Here is a 23,272-nt window from a genome sequence, read left to right as displayed (position 1 = left end):
TTATATAATATATACTCAGTAAATGACTGTTGAGGAAATAAAGCAGAGGTGCACTCTAACATGAGGAAATGTGTCACTTTGGGAAGTTGTCACCAAATTTCAATAAGGACCCTAGAATGGGACCATTACATTTATCAGGTTTATAACCTGGAGGATCATCTGCAATGAGATTTGGAAAGTAAGGTATTCTAATATATTACATTTTGAAAACGTCAGTTCAGTATCACAGCATTGACTTTTAAAATTGCATGAGCAATACTTACCCTGGGAAGGAAAAAAATTAAATATAAAAAGCAAAAGGGAAGAAAAGTCACCTGTAATCCCATGATGCAAGAATGACCCTCTGTAAGCATTTTCTTATCTTCTATTAGATTTTCCTTTTACTATGCAAAAGTTATATACTCATGTAAATATACATTTTAAGTGACATTATTTTATGTATACTTTTGAAAATCTCCTTGGTCACTTACAATGTACATCTTTGCATGTCAATAAAAATATAGTTACAGCTGGGTATGGTGGCACACTCCTGTAATCCCAGCGACTAGAGAGGCTAAGACAGGAGGATCATGAGTTCAAAGCCAGCCTCTGCAAAAGTGAGGTGCTAAGCTACTCAGCAAGACCCTGTCTCTAAATAAAATACAAAATAGGGCTAGGGATGTAGCTCAGTGTTCAAGTGCCACTGAGTTCAATCCCTGGTATCCATCCATCCCCCCCAAATATAGTTACAGTATTACTTTAATGCTTTTGTGGAATTAAGGTAGATAAGCATCAAGGTGTATTTAACCAGTTCATTCTCTACCATTATACATTTAGGTCATTTATAGTGTTTTGCTACTTCAAACAATTTTCCCACAAATGTCTTTGTACTTACATTTTAAACACTTATCTGATTATTTGCTGGACAAGAAATATGTTCATATTTAAATTTCATTATAAATGGTTGAGTTGCTTTCCGGAATGTTGAATCACTTTACACACCTACCAATAGCATACAAGAGTACCTGTTCCTTATATCTCACCAAGATAGGGTACACTGATTCTGTTTACTCTGTCAGTCTGATTTGGTTTCTCATGATTTTTCTTGTTTGTTTGGTATCCAGGAGTGTTTTACCCTCAGTTACATCTCTAGTCCTTTTTTATTTTGAGACAGAGTCTCACTAAATTGCTTCGGGCCTCTCTAAGTTGTTGAAATTGGACTTGAACTTGTGATCCTGCTGCTTCAGCTCCTGAGTCACTGGGATTACAGGCATATGTCACTCCACCCAGCTGGTTCCTCATGATTTTCCTCTCATTGATTGCTAGTTAAACTATTTATATTTTTCATATCTTTATTGGCTCCTTTTATTTATTTATTTATTTTTGGTACCAGGTATTGAACAAAGGGGCACTTTACCACTGAGCCACATCCTGTCCCTTTTTAAAAAATTTTTTTTTAAAATTTTGAGACAGGGTCTTACTAAGTTGCCTAGGGCCTCACTAAACTGCTGAAGCTGGCCTTGAACTTGCAATTCTCCTGGGTTCAAGGCCTCAGCTCCCTGGGTCACTGGGATTCCATACCATAGCACTCAGCTTTCTTTTTAGAAAAAAGAAAGCTTTTCTTTTTAGAGTGTTTATATCCCCTGATAGCTTATATATTTGAAAAAATATATATAGATATATAGATATCTACCTAGCTATAGATATTTTAAAAATATATAGATATCAACTCTATTTATGCTAAAAATGTACTATGTATTTTCCTTCAGTTGCTATTTACTTGTTGAACTTTATTTACCCAACTACAAAAGGGGGCTCAGAGCTATCTTTTAGCTATCTTTTAGTATCTTTTTTTTAAAAAATTTTTTCTTCCTATGCATTAAAGTCAAAGTTAATCTGCTTTTTCCTTCAAGGTTTCTGTTTAGGTGCCTCTCCACACCAGGCAGAGAAGACCAACAGCCTACTAGACACCTTCCCCTCATTTTCTTTAACGAGAGAACATTGCTGCCTAAAAGATAGCTCTGAGCCCCCTTTTGTAGTTGGGTACAGCCAGGTGACCCATGAAGGCCAACAGGGGCAAGCCCTGCTGTGTGACATGGGGCACAGCTCAAGAGTGAGTCTGAGCCCTTCTCTCTTTCTTCTCTCTGCTGCCTACAGGGAAACAGCTAGAGATCTAGAAACCATCTTGGACCAATTCCATCTTGAGGATCAAAGCCAAGCTTGGCTGAGGGTAAAAAAGTGGAGCCCAGAGTCCTGATGTCACAAAGCTCTCACACCACCCTGGTCTATCTATCTCTGAACTCCTTTCGTGTGAGAGAACAAATAAGTCACTGTAGTCACGCCTTTTGTAAGAATCATTCTTATCTCCTAAGAGTGATTCCTGCCTCATGCCAACTCAAAGTTATTTCAGTGTCTACTTGTACTTTCTTCTAGTCGTCTTCATCTACGCCATTATCCTATGTTTTCCTCACACGACTGAAAAGATGTGTAATAAGGATTTAACAGTCTACATCAAATAATGTTTTGGTAGAAACTTCTTTGAAATGATGATTGCTAGACTTACACATGCATAGAATTATTACAGTAAATTTTGAGAGCGGATCTAATTATCGAGTTTTATTCTATGTAGGCAAATTTTTTTTGAAGTTAGGCCAATAATCTTGACATGAAATCCTTTTACAAGCACATCTTGAGAAGTATCTATTTTTTTAGCAAATCATGGGATTTTTTATCTTGAGAAATTATTTTCAGAGAAGATGACTATAAGTGTGAGACTCTACATAAAGTTGGGAGTTTTTTGATGAAGAAAATTGGATACGCACTAAAATTTGTGTAAGGAAGAGATGGAGCGTAACAAGATCTTACCATAATTTCATTACAGTCAGAACTTCATTTAAATATTATTGGTTTTGAAATGTTTTGGACATAAGTATAAAATATTTCTTATAAAACAATATTATATATTATTTTTGTTTCTGTATTAGTCTAATTGGAAATTGTTAGCATTTAATTTAGTGTCACTAATATTTCCTCAATTAACATTTACTGAGCACTTGCTATGTATGGAGGCTCCCAATGACTTGCCCAACCCATTAATAGAATTCCTATTTTAGAGAGGAGGAAATTGAAGAGCAGAGGTGCTAATTCACTTGCCCAAACCACTCAGAGGCTGATTGGAAGAGATGGCTGTTAACTTAAAGCCTAAACTTGTGGCTACTCATGTCAGGCCTGCAGGAAAGAAGAGATAAGGAAGACATAGTTTCCCACAGGTAATAGTAAAGAAAATCTGGTACCTTACCTGAGCCACACAGGTCTGTTATATTAATGCGAGTGGGCAGGGAACTGCCTTTTGAATTGGCTGCAGACACAGCTACAGTCCAAATCCCAGTTCTGGGAATAACCCAGGTCCAGAAGTTGTGTCCTGTGATGTTCTGTAGTGTGATTTTCTTCCCTGTCACTTCTTGCAAAGTCACCTGATAGTGAAGGATTTTCCCTCTTGTCTCTGATACACTCAGATTCTGCAACAAAACACATCCATGTACTATTAACTCTCAGATTAAGATCTCTGAATGCTGTGTGCCTGGTCCTCTTGGCTCCTGCTGCAGGCAGCCAAATCTGAGTGACCTTTTCATGTGTATCTCTTCATCTCCACTGTACACTTCATGCAATGACCTATCATCACAACTGCCATTTAAGAAAAAAAAATCAGTATCTTTAAAAAAATAATTCTTCAGAACACAGCAATTTTCCTTTCTTGCATCAAAATGAAATGAACTAATGGTAAACAACTTTATCCATCCCATCGAACAAGAATGAACTCAGAAGAACTGAATCTGAACTCCAGTTCTGTCAATCACATGGACCCTGGATGAGGCTCTTAGCAATTGTGGGTCTCTGTTGCTAATTTATGAAACATACACATCCATACACGTCTAACTTTTTATATAAGAAAGTATCATCCTGCTCAAAACACCAAACACAAGACTTTCAAGAGCTAAACCAGTAAAATCTATACTTAGTGAATTGAATTAGCCATCTGTGCTAGGAAATGAAGAAACTGTTCGTAAATATGTGACTAACAAGTTTTGGAACTGCAAAAATTCCAATTGAGATCATTTGGGAGCAATCCCAGGAAGTAAGCAGAAAACTAATTATTTGTATTGTACCCCTGTTTGGACAAGGACCATGGAAAGCAGAAGCATAGAACATGGGAGAGTTGTCAAGCCTAACATTGGCAGTGCCTATCCCTGCCTAGCATAGGGCAAGGAAGGCTTGGCTTGCCAGGGATAAGTGGTAGTTTCTTGGCATAAGTATCCCTTCTGTAAGTGGGGGGTCTCCAGCTACCTCTGCTGAAAGACACATCTAGGATTGGAGAATGCCCCTCACTCAGGTTCCCTGATCAGCAAGAAATCTAATAATTTGGTTTCCTATGAAGATTGTCTGTCAGGACAGAATAGGCAACATGAATGTCTGGTTCACTTAAAATTTGTACTTGTCACTTTAAGTGAATAAATCAGCCTTCTGATTATAATTTGGTTTCTAAAACAATTAGCATACTGGGAGAGAATGTTCCAATTTGCTGAGTCAAGCCTTCTGGTTGGCCCAACAGCTGTATTCTCCCTGCGGATGAATCCATGAGCATCCAACTTTTATATTTCCATTTCTGGGAGCATGATTAATACAGATTTGTTCTGGGACCCTTTTGTGTCCATGAGGCTCAATCCTGGATCTCAAGCCTTGGTCTGCACCAGGTAAGCGCCATGTTGCCCGGGAACCCAGTGGATGAACATTTAGTCTTTCTCCACAGTTAGCATTTCAGATATCCATCACAGCTGAAGTCATAGGCTGGCTGTGCAGATTAAAATAAGCAAGTGCTTTCTAAAGTACTATATTCTAAACTGTCATTAATAAACATGCCCATTGTCAAGGAAGAAAAATAACATAAATTAAAGCAAAAGCTTGTTAGGAAAGACCATTCCCTCAGCTATCCTTCCCTGTTTCTTCTCTGTAAGTCCAGAGGTAAGTGTATTACCTCCTCCCTGCCCCACATTATCTCACCAAGGCACTTTACAAGAGTTAACCAAGCTCACAAAATTCCCCATTCTTGCCAGGAACCCAAAAGGCTTCAGTTCTACTCTAACAACTAAGTAAACAGAGCACTAATTTGGAAGGAAAAAAAAAAAGCACCTTGCAAACCAAACTTTGTCACTCTTTCACTGTCCTTCATAGACACCCCAGAAATCTCATTTGATTAAATGGTAAAATGCTGAAAGAAGGGGGTAAATGTCATCTCGGGTCCATTGAGCTTTCATAGTGACAGCCATGAAAACCCAGCTGATCACAGCCTTCTAGTCAATAGAGGTAGGACTCAGAAGGATTGTGAAGTTTTCAGAGAATAGTAAAGGGCACAGACCCTTGCATTTCTCCTCTATTTCTCATATTTTAGAGTTAAAAAGATTATGAATAGGTTGGGGTGGAGTGGAAGTAGTAGACAAGTAAATATGGCATCCTGGGGCCATACATATGGCAATACATATGGCATTATATAAATATGGCTCACATAAAATGTCAAGCTCAAGTCTGGAGATAAAGATTACCTCTCTTGGGTAATTGATCTCCTTAACCAAACTGGTCCTATAGGGTCCATGGAACAAAAATCTCAATAAGCCAATAGGAAAACAGGTATTTAGCCAAGTGGGCACTTAGTCTCCCAAAGCCTCTGAAAACAGTATAACTCATTTGTTTTTGAAAAAGAAACGCAACATAATATTTGTAAATAATGTATATAATTCCTGGATCATCATTCCTGGATCATGCCTGGCCCAGATGGAATGGAATATCTTTGTGTAACCACCAAACTGGAAGAGTTTCTATAGATTAACAATGAATTCAACACTGTATTTTATAAACACAGAAACAGGGACTCAGTGAAATGAAATGACTTGCTTAAGGCTGCTCAAGGGATAGATGGAGAAGGGATGATTGAATTTAGGGCGCTCAATTTCAGTATTCCCTCTACTATGACATGCTGCTCCTTAAGCCTGAGACAATGGAGTGACAGGTGCAGTCTGCCATGTTGCATAACTGGAATCCCCAGTCACCTTTCCTAGCAGGATGTTGCAAAGCTGCTTCTCTAATTGTGGGGTTGTGATATGTTCTGACATACAACATCAACATTGGGCATGAGTTCAGAAATTTGGGAAGGGTAGGGGTCCATAATTCTTTTCTGGACCAGCAGGCTCTGAGTCACAAGGAGACAAGCTGTGAACCCAGAAGTCCTGCAGTCCTGAGCAGCCAGCTGACAAGTCTTCCCAGGTGAACATATTTATACTCTAGTGCTGCTTATTTGCGTGACGGGGAGAAAATAACATTTGTTAGTAAACCATGTGTTGGGAGTTTTACCTCTATTGTCACATTTAGCCCTTACTACTCCCCATTCTGATGAGGATGCTGAGGTTTAGAGCTCAGAAGTCAAATACTCCCCACAAGGAAGGCATGTGAGATTGCAGAGCGCCCTCTAGTGGATGTGAGGCAGAACTCAGCTACCCAAATGTGCTACATCCCTGGTGGTGTCTAGTCCTGGAAACCCTTGTGCCATCTCTGGCAGTGCTGAGTGTGACTCTCAGGCCACTGTTCCTTCTGTTATCCTCATTCTTTTCTGTTGGTGAGAGTATGAAAAAAAAAAAAAAGGATAAGCTTTCCTATTGTTTGTCCCCTTCAGTTTTGTTTCTGCTCCATCCTGTCCTGTGGGAAATGAATGAAACAGCATGGAAACTCTTTCTGAATAAGGTTTGAGAAGTGGAGAGTGAACAGCTCCCTCAATAAGCTGCTGTGAGAGTTACACTGCCTGAAAAGGCTTCCAGCATCAGAGATAACGTGGTGAATGAAATCCATGACAAGACAGAACTCAACACAGTTGAGACTATGACACCCTGGTGGTATCTAGTACTGGAAACTCTAGTGCCATCTCTGGCAGTAATAATATATATATTTTATTAAAACTCTGGGGCTGGGATGCAGCTCACTGGTAGAGCACTTGCCTAGCATGCATGAGGCCCTGGGTTTGATCCTCAGCACTACAAAACAAAAATAAACAAAGGTCTGTTGAAGAAAAGGGGTCTCTGTGAATCGACGAAGCATTTCTTCTTAGGACTTACACCTAATGGAATTGTCCTAAAGTAACACTTTACTTCAGAACTTCTGATGCAAATAATAAGGGGAAAAAATCTGTTAAGCTTAACCAACATCAAAGAAGAGTGGCTATAATCAATGCTCCTTAGAAAGTTAGGGGGATTTGAACACATTAGTCACCGCTTATATTGCTGACTTCGTGGTTTTTTGTTGTTTTTTTTTTTTTTTTTGTGGTGCTGGGGATTGAACCCAGGACCTCACACATGCTACATTAGCTCTCTACCACTGTTCACATTGGGCAGGTTATTTTACCTATTTGAGCCTCAACTTTATTATTTTTAAAATGACGATAATTCCCATCCATGAGTTAGAAGGGAAATAACCTGTTCCAAAGAATGCACATGACAAATGAGAAGACAGAGACACTCGGTGAGTTCCCTTCTCTTGGTTACTCTGAAGTAATGCAACATCATCACAATTGGCACTACTCCACCCTCTACTAATCTCCAGAGACCCAGGCCATCTTGACTCTTGGCTTCACCTGCAGTTCTATATGGAAGGTTTACCAATGTGATGTAGTTGATTTCAAAGTACATTTAATTTGTGAGTTTAAACTCGGGTGCCTTCATTTTGGAATTCATGACTACCTTCAGCAGCCCCAGTCCAAAGTCACTTGAAGTTTTTCTCTTTCTCCCTCCCTTCCTCCCTTTCTTTTTGAGACTATGTTGCCTAAGCTGGCCTTGAACTCCTGGGTTCAAGCAATTCTCCTACCTCAGCCTCCTCCAGTTGGGACTACAGGCGCACACCAACTACACACTGCTTTTGAAATTATGACATTGAAATCTCTCATCCACGACTCCGTCTCCCCCAGTCTGTCAGGTCATCTTTGTACTCTCGGGTCATGTACAACATTTGCACCCCACAGTGACTTAGTGCACACTTTTCACAATGATCTTATTAATCTTTACAACAACCTCATGTGGTCTATTCCATTATTCTCCACACTTTACTCACAAGGAAAGTAAAGCCCAGAGAGGTTAAATACCTTGTTCAAGAACACATGACCAGTAGGTAGGGAAGCTGGACCTTGAACCCAGGTAACACAGCTCTGTCTACAATTCTCAACAGTGGGACCTTGCTAGCACTGGGTAGACTCTTCAGATCCTCTGCAGGACTGAACTGACTGAACCCAGTGACACCTCACAGCAGTTGCCCTGGCATAATGACTTCTATCTTGTTTTGTAGCTAGAAAAAAACAGGAAAATAAAGGAAGTCTTCGTGAGAGTCAAACTTTAACTCCTCTTCCATCTCTGCTTCTAATCTTCTGTTCTCCCTCCTACCCACCCTCTTGTTTTTTGTCCCTGGACACATTCTGCTCTCTAACCAAAATTCCCAATGGTCCAGCTGGCATAACACGTGCGACTAGCAAGCAAGGCAAGGCAACTCTTTTCTTTCCAAAAATATCTTTGGAAATGCTGTGCCAGTCTGTGATGGGACCAGGACTGGAAAGGAAAGGAGATGGAGTCGAACACTACAACAAAATCATCAAAATGTTGCCATCTGCTGCTTTTGTATTAAGAGATTGATTCTGAGGTTGGAAACCTCATGTAATTATAACAGGGTTTCAGCACCTGGTAGACAATCTTCCCTAGGGATTTTCAATGGACTTTTGGTCCCATGTCAATATAAATCAAGTTCCAGATAGTAATTTCCACTTGCACTAAGTCTCTTTCAGATGAGGAAGCCAAAGAAGGCATCCCCCCAGGGCACTGTGATATAGGCTGGAGTATTCTTCATGTGACAGAGAGCACTAGGACAAAAGACAAAGGAATATCTTGAAAAAGTGTCTCTGAGGCTGTGCTGTGACTTGGGACCTGGGGTTTGCTATCCTTACTTTCATTTTGCCTTTGAGGGTCACTATTTATTAAAACAAGTTGCCCGTTGAACAGGTGAATGAAAAATAACAAATCTCTCCCCCATCTTTGGAACAAGAGTTTCCCTAACTCTCTCCCTATTGCTTGTGGAAGAACTCTGGAGGTATGCAGTACCAAGAGGAAGCCCTTGAAATAAACCAAGCGGTGCTGCCTCTCTGCCAGGTGGGGAGCTCTGAACTTCTGTACTGTGCTGATACACAGTTTTTGAAGACTTAGGAGAAAAAGAAAAAAGACTGTAAAATATCCCAATCATTTTAAATAGCAATTACATTTTGATGGGGGTACTGGGGATTGAACTCAGGGGCACTTGGCCACTGAACTACATCCCCAGACCTATTTTGTATTTATTTATTTATTTATTTATTTTGAGACAGGGTGTCACTGAGTTGCTTAGTGCCTTACTTTTGCTGAGGCTGACTTTGAACTCTTGATCCTCCTTCCTGCCTCAGCCTCCTGAGATGCTGGGATTACAGGTTTGTAATCACACCTGGCTGTGATCACATTTTGAAATGAGGACATTCTGGGTATATAGGGTTAAAGTATATGATTTAAAATTAATTTCACCTGTTTCTTTTTTACTTTTTAAAAATGTGGCTCACAAGACAATTTTAAATCACTCGTGGCTTTTAACGGTGGCTTGCTTTATAGTTCTGTGGAACAGAGCTTCGCTAAAGCGATGCTTTCCATCATGAATCCACAGTCCCTGACAAACGTTCTCACACCCTCCTGTGGAGAGCCTGTCCTTCAGCATTCAGCTCTGCTATCCCTTACGGAGGGACTCCCCAACTTCTCACCTGTTCCCTGCTCTTCCAGGCAAGCCCACCGTCACTCCTCCAGCTGATCTCTAAACTCCTGCTCAACACTCCTGGTGTCCTTGTCATCCTGCTCCCATTCCAATCCTTGCACTGGACTGTGAATTCCAGGACCTAAGGACTGGATGGGTCTTTTCCACTTTCATATCCCTGCCACACAGCATGAGTTTAGTACTAAAGAGGAACTTTGATATATTTACTGGTTTGAAAGAACACATGAAAGAATTCAGCTTCCTTTGTGCGTGGCTATTTCTCTTCCATATCTCCACCATCATTTCAAAAGGTTTATGGCTTGGTATGATCAAGACCGAAGAAATTAAGAGGAAACGCTAAAGGTTAATGTGGCTTTAACCCATAGTCATACTTTTTCAGCCACCATCCATATACATTGAAGATAACTTTCTTTTTAAAGGATACGTGCTATCTTAACTGAAAGAAAAGTGTGCTGGAATTGAAAGTGTGCAGGGATTGAAAGGTTTCACCAAAGCAAAGGAAATGAAGAGGAACCGCCCAGGAGGAGCCAGGGGGACTGGAGGGAGGGCTTGCTGAGCCTGTGAAGGGCTCTCCCGGGACACTGGGCTGCTTGGGACAGAGCACCATCTCCTACCTGCTACTGCATCTGTTGTTTTAACAGTGCCCAGGTATTTTCATTTCATTTCATACATTAGGTTGTACTTTTTGGCTTTAACCTAGAAAATACCTTTTCTCTTAAAAATAGCTGATTCAAAAAAGTACAGGATAGTTTTAAAGAAATGGAGCTTTCAGGAAAAACCAAGGTATGAGGAAATGAGTAACGGTGTGGAAACCATCACAACAAAGCAAAGGTCCCTTCACCCTCAACACACCCACACACTCACACATGCCCACCCTCACACACGGGCCTGCTCACATTCACACGCTCGTACCACACTTGTCCACCCTACCCACAAATACACACCTTCCAACACTCACATGCACGCTGCCATCCTCACTTAGTCACATGCACAAGTCTCACACCCTTACACACACATGTTCACACACACACACTCAGTGACACCCTCACCCTCACATGGATTTGTATTGCACAGACTCATCCCGCTCACGTACAAAACTCACATGCATTCACACGTATGCAACACATACACCCAGCCATGCACACCCCCCAAGGCGCTGCATCCCCTCAGCATGAAGAGTTCTCCTCTAATGTAAACATCCTACAAAAGTGAAAGGTCATCTCACATGTCCCCTGACGTGAGGAACGTGCTCTTTGTCACAGGCTTGTGGGGTTTTACTTGGGGCTTCCATTGTGCTTCTCTCTGACATTGTGGGGTGGCCCCTGTGTTTGGTTTCCCAGTGTTGCTCAAAGAAGGAAAACCCCAGCACACTACGTCTTTGCTCAGCGAGGGATGACTTGGGCCCACCACAAAGCGTCTAACCTAGCTGTAACATTTTTTTTTTTTTTCTGGGCTGACATCAGATGACTTCCTTGTGCCTCAGCATCACCTCCTTGAATCCCCAGGCCTATCTGAGTGTGGCATGAGGAACCCCCAATAGGAAAAGGGGGGGACAGGCTGGGTTCACAAAGAGGGACAGTGATTTATGTCTCCTGCAACAGGGCCATGTTACCCCAAGGCCTCTCATTGGAGAACCCTCTTGAAACCTCAGCTTCCACATTTATAAAAATGAGTGTGTGTGTGGGGTGGAGAGGATGGCATCCCTGTGGCTCTAGAGGTCTGTGGTCCAAAGCAAGACTGCTCATCCCAGTTTCTCTAGGCATTGTTTTCATCCCTCCCTCCACAACACTGGACAAGCCCAGGATTTGACAGAAAAGGACTTAATCCTATAATGGCCCTGCAAAAGCTAGGACTGGATCCAGCTTTTTGATGACTACATCTGGTGTCAATCACAGACACTTCTAGTATTGACCTTTTAGTTTCTAACATAGGCCAGATTCAGTCCCGGTCACCCTTCTCAGGCCCACATTCTGGTTACATAAAAGAAAGAATTTTATGATGGTAAGAGGTGCTTGTGTGTGTGTTGGGGGGCGGGCAGCAGCGACTTCTGTCTGTCCTGGCAGAAGTAGAAGCGGTGGTATTTACAACAAGAGGAAGGGTAGACTCAAAGGGCATTGAAGACTCTTTAAGTTCCAAGGTCTCTCTAGAAACTAGTGAGGATGAGGACAAGGCCAAAGTGAGTAACTCAGAAGCTTTTGCATGTGTACATTTGCTGAGCAGGACTTGTGGTTAACAGGCATTTACTTTGACTTGCCTCTGGTTTGGCTTTCAGACCGCCATGGTGATGCCTGGTCTGTAGTCTCTGACACCCCAAGAAGCACCCAGGCATGCTGTAGTAACACCTGGTTTTACCTTGGAGCCCCTCCCTGCTCTATGGTTTCTAACCATTTGTGTCCCCTCATTGATTGACCCCACACTAGTCTTGTTGGCTTTACAGATTCCATTACCATTACTCTCTTTCTGCTGAGAGGAACCCTTGAGTAGAGAGACACGAAATAGGATTCACAAAGTCTCTTTCAGATCACTGCTGAGGACATTTTTTTTTTTTTTGGAGGAGAAATTTAGGTGTTAACCAGTTCCTTCCTTGTGAAAATGAAAACCAACAGCCAACAAATTGAGCTATTTTCTACTGCAAATTGTGGCTTCTCTGCATGCCCTGCTTTGAGAATTTTCTTCCTATTAAAAAGCAGATTTATTTTAAAATAAATGTTGAGCTGCAGAGTTAGTTTCAAAGGGAAGAGCTTGATCGTGAGTCACTAGGCTATTTTTAGAACACCAGACTGAGAAGGAGAAGGAGAGAGGGTGGGGGAGAGGGAGGGAGGGAGGGAAAGGGCAAGATCATTTCTTAAAATTGAAGAAGACTGCAACTCTCAAACCCAATGGAGGACATCATATGGGGTTCCTAATTCCAAAACTGTTTGTTTGCCCTTGACTGGAAGATATACGCTCGCACTAGGAGACCTTTTCTTTTGAGCATGCCTAGCAGTAGCTCAATTCACATAGCATTTTCTTTCAACAAAAAAAATACCATGAAGTAGCCAAGGAGCTCCCAGCCCTGTCGTTAGTGGGTGACACTGGGCAAGAACTTCCTCTTCCTGAGGCTTGGTTTTCTTATCTGCGAGGTGGATGTTAGCACCTCACAGGGTTTTGTGAGGACTGAATGGACCTGCAATGGTGGCTTCCGGCACTTGGTGAAACTCTCATTCTACCCCGTAAGGGCTTACTGTGTTCTGGAAGGTGGCTCCATCTATCCCTGTTTTACGTCCATCGAGGAAGTGCTACTTTCTCTTCCTATTCGTGTTATTTTCTACTAATACACACACTCTGGAGGTAGGGCAGCTTTCTTTACACCCTCTCTCTTTCAATGACTATAGAAAACACATTCCTAAATATCCACACCACAGCTTTCTCTATTTACCAAATCTTGAGTAAAGTTACCATGGTCACTGCTGGACACCCTTATGTAAAGGAGGGGGACAGAGGTAACAGTGGTCCCCTTTATACTGTGAACCTAGCCCTTGCTGCTCTGCCACTGTGACTCATTTTTTCAAATGGACCTGTTTCTTTCTCTTCCTCTCTCCCTGCTCCTCCCTAATCTCAGGGGAAACAGGATTACCTTTCTTCCTCATCCTAGGCAGAGTTATCTGTCCATGAGTACAACACCCACCATAGGAACGGAAGTAATCCAGACTTGGTTGGTGGATGGTATCAGATCTCAGAAATGACTGTCTCCCAATTAACAAGTGAATTGCAACTCCAACAGAGAACATAGGAAATGTAGCCTCTGAGTCACCTCTTTAGAAGCCCCCTGTTCCTGCTGGATAGGATCATAGCCTTCTTTTCCCCTTTTCTCCAAACCATATCCTCATTATTGGATTGGCATCGGGGACAAGGAACGAGCTTTGATAATAAGAGTTAAAAGAGACAGCATAGTTGAGGTGAGAGGGTGGAAATGCCAGGAATGGAAGGACCTTGATCCACTGGAAAGTGGGATGAGGAAAGGCTCAGGTGGCTGGAAGGAGGGCCTAGGCTGGAGCCCCCCTCCTCATCTGGCAGGTAAGAGCACTGCAGCAGGGATCAGAGCCAAGTCTGAGAAAGTGAGCTCCTACACAGGCTTTGAAGCCTCATATCAAAGCCACGACAGAAAAAAAAAAAAAAGGTATTTTTCTGCCTTGAAAACATATAATCACTCAAATATATAATCTCCTTGAGTTTAAATTTGAAACTGAAAACTTACCTTCCAGAAAAGAGAAATTTGTTGTCTATCGAAGTCCACGGCCTGTTTCATGTACCAGACATCTAAGGTCCCAGTAGGTTCTGATTTGAAAGGGGGGAAAAATGAATTTTCATAAATATTTGCACAATAAAAAACCTTTAAAAGTCAAGGATTATAGAATAATGTCAATTTCTTTGTAAAACAGTATCTTCTTTTTCTTTCATTGAACAACAAACAAGTATTTCTTTGGTCAAAAAATCAGGAAAAAAAGGAGGTTACTTCAAAAACAATTTTTTTTAAAAAAGATGAGGGGGAAATTCATTTCTAAGTTTCCCATAATATGTATTAATACATGTTTCACTGGTACATAAGAGTTTAATTTAAAAAACTCAAAGGAAGTATGTGTAGTGATTTTTTAATTGAAATATAGAAAGAGGTCTCAATAGAAAAATAAAGACATAAGGAAAAAGCATTTTTAGATATTGTAAAAACACAGATGCAAATGATAAGCCTTATATTTATCTCCAATCCTCACTTATGCTGAAAAACCAGCCTCTACTTCAGAGCAAAGCTGTCTAAGGAAGGGGGCGTGACCCTTGTCCTTGGAAAGAGGACCCTTGTCCTAGGCACATTCCCACCTAATTGTTTATCTACAAATGACAGGAGAGATCTGCTGAGCCAGGTGTCCCTGACTCAGTCAGACTAGGTGGGGACCCACAGCAACCCCCTAGAAGCCACCAATCAGCATGAGACCAGGAAAATACCTGGGATGCCAGGTGACCCTCCCAGTAGTTTATGGTGGTTGATAACATGTTGGAAAAACACGTAGTTCAGCAGGTACTCCCCTCATGACTTAAATCAATCAGTTCAAACGAATCCCCCTCTTGTACTAACCAATCACCCTTACCCAACTTGTTCCCACCAGTGAATGTGCTAATCATGTTTTAGAGTTGTTTTATGATTTTCCCGCGGTGTGTGATGATTTGCTAAGAGATGCTATGGTGTATGTGAAGTCCCTGCCTTCTCCAAAGAGTGTATAAAACTGCTGCAAACCCTGGGCTCGGGGCCTCTCAGCGTCACCAGTTGCTGTGTGTGTGGGGAGGACCGAGCTAGCTCACAATAAACACCTCTTTGCTGCTTACATTGATCTTGGTCTCTGGTGGTCTTTTGGGAGTCCCGAATTCGAGCTTAACAATGCTGTAGTTTAGTTATTTGGTTTTTGATCATTAGACAATGATCTACTTGAAAGGAAGGACTATCTCATTTATCTTAAAATTCCCAGTACCCAGTACAGGTTTAGGATGTAACAGTTGCCCAGTAATTGTTAAATGATAAATAAACATGAACAAATTAGGCAATATTATGGAACTGGTAGAAGAAATAACCATCTATCCATAGGACAATGGTCAAATATGGTCTAATTTCATTTGAGAAAGTCAAGCATACTGGAAAAAAGTGAACAATCAATTTGTGTGGGCGATTGGTAGGTGAAGTAGTTTTATTTCCTCTACTGTCATGTTACTAGATTTGCTTTGATTTGATTTACAGCCAGGAGTGGAATCAATAGAAACAATGCCTGAAAATAGGCTTTGGTTGTACCAACCCAACTTCCTTTTATTTATTTATTTTTTTGGTACTGGGGATGCTTAACCACTGAGACACATCCCTACTCCTTTTTATATTTACAGACAATGTCTTACTGAGTTGCTTAGCTAAATTGCTGATCACAAGTTTCAAACTTGTGATCCTTCTGCTTCAGCCTCCCAAGCCACTGGAATTACAAGCGTGTGCCACTGTGCCAACTTCTTTAACAGTGAAACTTAGAGTGTATTTAATGTGAGGCTACTTTGGGATTCCTTCTGTAGCAGAAAGCTCCATTTAACCAGGTGGAATTTCTAGAAAATTAAGTTTTACTCTGGATAACAGAAGATAAGCAGTCAAGGAGAGAAGAAGAGCAAAAGGGAAAGGGAGCCTATTTACATATCCATCTCACATCCTTCCTCTAACAATGGTCCACTTTATGCTTTGAACATAGCCCCTGCAACTTATTTTTAAAATAGACCTGTTTCTTTCTCTTCCTCTCTCCCTACTTCTCCCTAATCTCAGGGGAAATAGGATTACCTTTCTTCCTCATCCTAGGCAGAGTTATCTGTCCTTGAGTACAACACCCACCATAGGAACGCGGTAATCTAGACTTTGGGAATGGCACTAGAAGATCTCAGAAATGACTACCTTCCAAATTAGCAAGTGAATTACAAATCCAACAGAGAACAGGTGGAATGTAGCCTTTGAATCCCCTCTTTAAAAAGTCCCTGTTCCTGCTGATGGCAGAATCATAGCCTTTGGGACAGGAGTCTCCTGTGTTCCTCCTTTTCTAACAAAGCAATAAGCCTTCTTTTTCCTTTTTCTCAAAACCGTATCCTCATTATTGGGTTGGCTTAGGGTACAAGGACTGAGCTTTCAGTAACATCCCTACACCCCATGATGCAGGTTGGTGTATTGGTTCATGTGTGAGCTCCAGAGCCAGGCTACCTACAGCTCTTAAATAAGCACTAACTGTGTCCTTCAGCCAGTTTTCCCATGTCGAGAGAGGAAGATAATTCTGTACCTCACATGGGGCTGTCTTGAGAATCTAAATGGAGAGAGCTGGCACATGGTAAGCTCTCAGCAGATTCAGCTTTCGCCATTTTCTTTATTTGAAAACTGAAGTGCTTAAATCTTAAGAAATTTGTTCCAGACCCCAGAACCAATAATCAGAGAAGGGAGGCTTTGAACACAAGACCGCTGATCCCACAGTAGTTCTCAGCCTTGGCTCTGTATCACGCAGTGGCCTGGCTCTGAGAAAGTTTACGATTTCTCTAGAATCCTCCCACCCCCTTCAGGAGGGCCTGTTGTCTGGATATTCTTTTGTCACTTCCTTTTTCTGATTCTCTCATCCTCTTCACTTTTTGTGTTTTCTAAATACCCACCTCTGCTCTTTGCTAAAGACTTTTGGTCCCTCCATCTTCCCATCAGTGATAATATTTACCCCTGTGGTGAGGACTGAGAGGTAAGAGGTAAGCTTCCACTAACCATTCTGAAAACACTCTCAGTTCCTCAGGATTATGAAGAGCATTCCAGAAATCAAACCTGGGCCCTCTACCTCCTAGTCTAGATGACAAAAGGAAAACATTATAGGCCATTGAAGAAAGGGAACCTGACCTTGAATACATTACCACCTCATTAGAGCCAGCTAATGCTCTGGCAGTTCATGCCCATATCTCATCTGATTCTCACACAGCACAGGGGGTGGGAACGGAGCATACTGCTGTTCATCTGAGGACAAGGAGGCTGAGGACAGATGGTTTACAAAAGGCTTAGAAGTTGGGCATGGTGGTACACACCTGTAATCCCAGCAGCCTGGGAGGCTGAGACAGGAGGATTGCAAGTTCAAAGCCAGCCTCGGCAACTTAGCGAGGCCCTGTCTCAATGTTTCAAAATAAAACATAAAACTGATTAAGGATTTGGCTCAGTGATTAAGCGTCTCAAAAAGAAAACAAAAAAACAAAACAAAACAAAAAACATTTAGCTGGTAAATGGCAAAGAGGAGAGTTGAGCCCCTAGCTCTGGCTTCTCCAAAGGCCCCACTGACCCATGACAGTCCACTATATTGTGCAAAGATATGAACATTCTGCAAACTCGACAGTCTAGACTTTAACTATGTAATTAGGATTAAGTGTGCTCAGCATCAAATCAAGTCAACTGACTTGCTCATAGCAGTAAATGCCTTCATTTCATTACATACTGGTAACAAATTTAAAAGAAATGTTCATTGCCTCATTAAAGATCCCCAATGTAATAGATTATTACAGAGCAAAGAATCAAACTCTAGAATGACACTCTCTTCCCAGAATAAATTGCAGTGAAACTGAAATTTTAAAGGCGCCCACCTGTGGTGTATGCCTCCACGGGAGAGAAATCATTAGTTGAATCTCTCTGAGTTTCAAAGTGTAAAATTTTATGATCAGGGGTGTCAAATCTCTGCTGCTTAAGGCAACATAAAGGCTAATAGTGAGAAGAATCCTTTGACATTCAACTGTCACAAAATCACTTAAAGTTCTAACCTCAGTGTTGTCTAACAAAAGACAGAAAAAACTATTACAGACAATCGAGAAAAAGAAAGTCAAAGGCCAAGGCCATCAAGTGAATTCAACACAAATGGGTAAAAATGACTAAAAATACAAATATGAGAAATGGAAGTCAGCCTTTCTGAGATGAAACTACCTTCTGTGTAAAGGGGAAAGCAAGAGGACTGAATGAGGAGAAAGCTATCTAAGTGAAAAGAGAGGGGCTCCTATATTAATCAGGAGACCAGCCCAAATGGGTCATGACCTTGAGAGTTCATTCTGCAATGCTGAGATTCTAGGATTCTAAGAATCGGTTTAGGTAGTAAACAAATCAGAGCCAAGCCGCATGCTGCTTTTGAGATTAGCATCCATATCTGAAGTTGAGACCAGTGCAGGAAGCCTGGACACAGGAAACCCAATCACAGGGAGTACAGAAGTTGCTCTGCAGGAATTTCCCAGCCAGGGAAAGTGGAGAGATCAAGAACAATGCGAATGCAGAGGGAACAAAGGGTTTTTGTCTCATCCTGGTTCAAATGATGCTCAGGGCAGGCAACCCAGAGGTAAGCTGTTTATCTTCTTGGTTCCTTGATGTCCACTTTTTGGGATGTGATGACTCATCTAACATCTCGATTCTAATACTCAGTTCAATCAGGTCTTCCAGTTACTTGAGTAGACAAGGGTTTAGAAGTAGATCCACACCTTCAGACACTGTCACCTGCTGAGCTGCCTGTGAAGTCTCTCTTGCCTGATGACTTAGCACTGGTTCACTCTCTCCCTTTCTACCTCTTTCCTGTCATTATTCTTGGTGGCTCACTGTGTACATGAGGGTTGTTCCCAAGGGCTGGTATTGTCAGTACCCTCACCTGCCCACTTGTAATCATCTATTTCTCTCAACTCATGACTGCCTCTGGCTTCACTGAATGAAGGAAAACAATCAGAGAGGAATTCCCTCATCTCCTCCATCAGGAGAATTTTCAAACTGCCACTAGGGAAGCTAAGGCACAAGAATTGCAAGTTCGAGGCTAGCCTGGGCAAGTTAGTGAGACTCTGCCTCAAAAAATAAATAAATAAACAAACAAATAAATAAATGAAAAGGGCTGGGATGTAACTCAGTGATAGAGCAGTACATTCTGGGTTCATTTCCTAGTACAAAAAAAAAAAAAAAAGAGAGAGAGAGAAAAGAAAAAGAAAAAGAGAAAACACAACTTCCCCATCAACAACCCAACATTCCCACTGTTACAAGGTTGGAGCATTTTACTTCCGTCCCCATCCAAATCCTTAACCAGAGCTCTGAATCCCCGCCTCTTGTTTCAATCAAGGACCTCTCTCCTACATCTATTCCCCACTTCCCTGTATCATTCATTCTCCCTGTCTGCTGGGCCCTTATTTTTCCCTTGCAAGTGCACTGCATTATCTCGGAGCCTAAAAACAAAACCAGAATTTCTTTTTTTCTTTTTTAAATTTATTTTAGTTGTAGATGGACACAACACCTTTATTTTATTTTTATGTGGTGCTGAGAATCGAACCCAGTGCCTCACATATGCAAGGTGAGCACTCTACCACTGAGCCACAACCCCAGCCCAAAACCCAGAATTACTTGATACCCAATGCCACCTCACATCTCTTCCCTTTCATAGAACTTTCTGAAAAGAACTGCGAATTGTTGCTTCCTTCATTCCCTTACTTCACATTTGCTCTCACCCCATAATAGCTGAGATTCCTCCGCCATGCTACAGGCACAGCTCCTGGCTGGCCATGTTGCCAAATCTCACAGTCATGTCTTCTGTTATTTCTTGGGGCTTAGCAGCAGCATTGGATATATTTGAGTATTTCCTCCATCTTTTTCCCCCTTCTTCAAGAAATACAACCTTTTAACATCCAGATTACAAGTCCAGGGAGTGTTCCTTTTCTTTTCTTTTCTTTTCTTTTCTTTTCCTCCCTCCCCTCTCTCTTTCTTTCTTTCGGATTTATCATGCAAAGACTTTATTTGGAGACGCTATTGAACATGAGAAGATGGTGAGGAAATCAAGTGTCCTAGTTCACCCACATCATTTCTTCCATACTACAGTCAATGAGGGCTTTGTGCTAGAGCACTGAAGGAGAAAAGTGAATTGCAGATTACATATAGTATATAAATTTATCAAGCTCATAAACAAGTGAAGGGCGTATTTGTGGGAGCTATATGTGAGGAGGGCAAACACACAACCTGGGATAGAGGTGCCATGTGCAAAAGAGACTTTCATGACGAGGAAGGTGATGGTTTACTGAGGTGGGAAAGACTGAAGCAGAAGCACTTTGGAAACATCTCACTTTGGAGGAAAAACGTAAGTCTTTATTGAGGCTACTTGTGGTTTGGGATATCACTGACATTTAAGTGAAGAGATGAAGAAATAGGTGGTTGGAACATGAGACTGAAGAGAATCAAGTATTTCATGGAGGAAATAGCTCCCTTTCCCTACTGCCATGAGCCTGTCGGATTTATGTTCTAGATGGAGTGACTAAACCCGTTTTGGCTACTATGACAAAAATGCTACAAACTGACTGGCTTAAACAACATATATCTATTTCTCACCGTTTTGGAGGGAGGAAGTCCAAGGTCACAGTTCTATGAGCTCTGGTGTCTGGTGAGAGCCCTCTGCCTGCTGTATCCTCATACGGCAAACAGAGAGAGTGTGAGCTGTTGTTTCCTTTTCTTCTAAGGGCACTGTACCATTTATGAGGGCGCCACCCTCAAGATCTAACTACTTCCCAAGGGTCCCACATTCTAATACCATTACAACAGGGGTTAGGTCTTCCACATAGGAATTTTTTGTGGGGATATAAATATTTAGTTCATCGTAGGGAGGAAAACCACCAGATTCCCTTTGGATTTTGCATTTTATCTTGGTGTTACCTCCCCTGGGAATCTTTCCCTGGCCTTCCAAGATAAACTGTCATTGCTTCAGCCTAAAATTCTGACTGGTTGCCATTATGTCCTAGTACCTGGCATAGTTCCTGAGGCATACATATTCTATTGACCATGCAGAAAAGCATACATTCTCTCCAGTGGTTTCTGTTTAGAGGGATTCGTGAACAAACATTGCTTTCTATTGGGGTGGTCACCATCTGGTCAAAAAACTGAGCAAAAGTGTTCACTCTTCCAGGATAGGTGCTAATCTGAGAGGAGACTCAAAGAACTGAAGAAAAGGGAGTAGGGATCTTTGCCTCCAGCAAAAAATTTTGCACGTTAGTCACTTCAGAAAGGTCAAGAACCATTCATTCTTGTGCCCTTCAAGCATTAGGCAAAGAGACAAGTAAGATGCCGACCAGTTTGGTTATAGTTAGTTTAGGGGTTGACATGCTTATGGTCCATGGGCTAAATAAAGCCAACCTGATATCCATTTTTGTATAATAGCAAACTAATAATGTTTTTACACTTTTAAATGGTTGAAAAATACCAAAAGAGGAATCTTTTATATATATATTTTTAGTTGTAGATAACTTTATTTATTTTCCTCTGTGGTGCTGAGGATCGAACCCAGTGCCTCACACATGCCAGGCAAGTGCTCTACCACTAAGCCACACCACCAACCCAAAAGGGATCATTTTTAGTGACAAAGTTATGTAATATTTCAAATGCCAGTGTCCACGAATAAAGTTTTATTGAAACCCAGCTGGGTCTCTTTGTTGACAGTGTCAATAATGGCTTGCACACTACAGCAGCAAAGTTTAGTAGTTGTGACAGAGACTATATGGCCCATGAAACTGAAAATATTTACTATCTAGATCTGCTTTGTTAATTGTCCTTAATAGAGTTGATTAATGCCAAACATGTAAATAAGACTTTAAAAAATGGAGAATGAACAGAAAGAAACATACTGGCAAGATGTTCTAAAGAACACCTTATTCATCGTTGTGGAGACTTCTACTGGGTGTTCTGAATGATGAGGGATCACCTTCCCCAGCACCTAGCATATTCTCATGTTTGTCTGAACACCTCAAAGCCCAGATTCCAGAATGTTCTCCCTTGGAAGGGAAATACAGTTGTTCACTTCCCAGTATCAGGTCTGTCTCTGATGGGTATTGATTTGGGAATTGTTCTCTTGAATACAGGAAAGTGGTTTCTTTATTTCTACCCTTTTCTTAGTGGTCATTTCTCCTGGAAGGCCATTAGACCTTGAATGCTTACTAACAAAAGAAAGGTCCATATGGAGTGAAGAACCCCCTCATCCTGCTGAAATGAAGTAAGGAGCTGCTCTGGTCACCAAGAGACAGTAGGTTCCTCTCCATTTGGGGAATTCAAGGTTGCAATCATTCACAGTTTTTGAGAGTACCTAAAAAAAAGCTTACTAGTAATTTTTTTTAATGCCAAGTTATATATGAGTACACATTTAAAGGGTTAAAAGGAAGAAGTGTTAAAAAAAAATTCACACCTTTTAGGTTTACATCAATTGGTGTTTCATAAAGAAACCGATACAGAAACTGTGGTAAGGGCCGAAAACCACGCGGCTTGGGGCAAGAACAGAGACCCTACGACAACCCCCAGAAAGATTGAACACAGAAAAGGGAGATTCAGATGTGGAAAGGAAGCCGAGGAGCTTGGTGAGCCTGTGTCTCAGAGCTCGGTTTCTCTATGAATGCCTGCAGTGACTTTGATAAGGGGCCACCTGGGTTCAGCTCACTGCCACTGGCAGCCTCACCACTGGGACCAGGTGCTGCTCCTGGACATGATAATGGTTTATGATTTAGGATATAAGAGTCATACCATCCTGCCTTGAAGTTTTAACTGAAGAGATAAATGCTTTCAAAAAATAAGAACAGAAAAATCTTTTCATAACTCTCCGATCAAGACCAACACCACAAGATTTCTTTTCAGAAAATGAGAGGTAATTAATGATCATTTGTTGGATGAATTAATTTAAAAATATCTTTAAACAGAAGAAATGTACTTAGTATAAGAAGAAAAGAAGACTAAGATTATTCCACAAATTATATATTAGGTATAGTATTCTGTTAATAGATCCCCTGTCAGACCTTGAATGCCATCGGAGCACCATCACTAAGTGTCATCAGTTACCAAAAAGCCATCAGGGGCTCGAAGAAAACTAGTGCAACATGATCA

General features: G+C 41.4%; 1 protein-coding gene across 3 annotated transcripts in view; it reads right to left on the bottom strand.

Moving 5' to 3' along the window:
* The window catches only part of Il12rb2 (interleukin 12 receptor subunit beta 2), a 93,313-nt gene that overhangs the window by 40,495 nt on the left and 29,546 nt on the right, over positions 1–23,272 (bottom strand). For all 3 annotated transcript variants that reach the window (XM_078026484.1, XM_005332369.4, XM_040288827.2), the window contains 2 exons: positions 14,087–14,166; positions 3,278–3,497 (listed from right to left, as the gene is read on the bottom strand). In XM_078026484.1, the coding sequence (XP_077882610.1) occupies positions 3,278–3,497; positions 14,087–14,166 (300 nt within the window). The remainder of the gene's footprint in view (positions 1–3,277; positions 3,498–14,086; positions 14,167–23,272) is intronic.

The sequence above is a fragment of the Ictidomys tridecemlineatus genome, chromosome 11, assembly GCF_052094955.1.
Source record: "Ictidomys tridecemlineatus isolate mIctTri1 chromosome 11, mIctTri1.hap1, whole genome shotgun sequence".
NCBI lineage: Eukaryota > Metazoa > Chordata > Mammalia > Rodentia > Sciuridae > Ictidomys > Ictidomys tridecemlineatus.
This window is presented reverse-complemented; position numbering and strand designations above follow the sequence as displayed.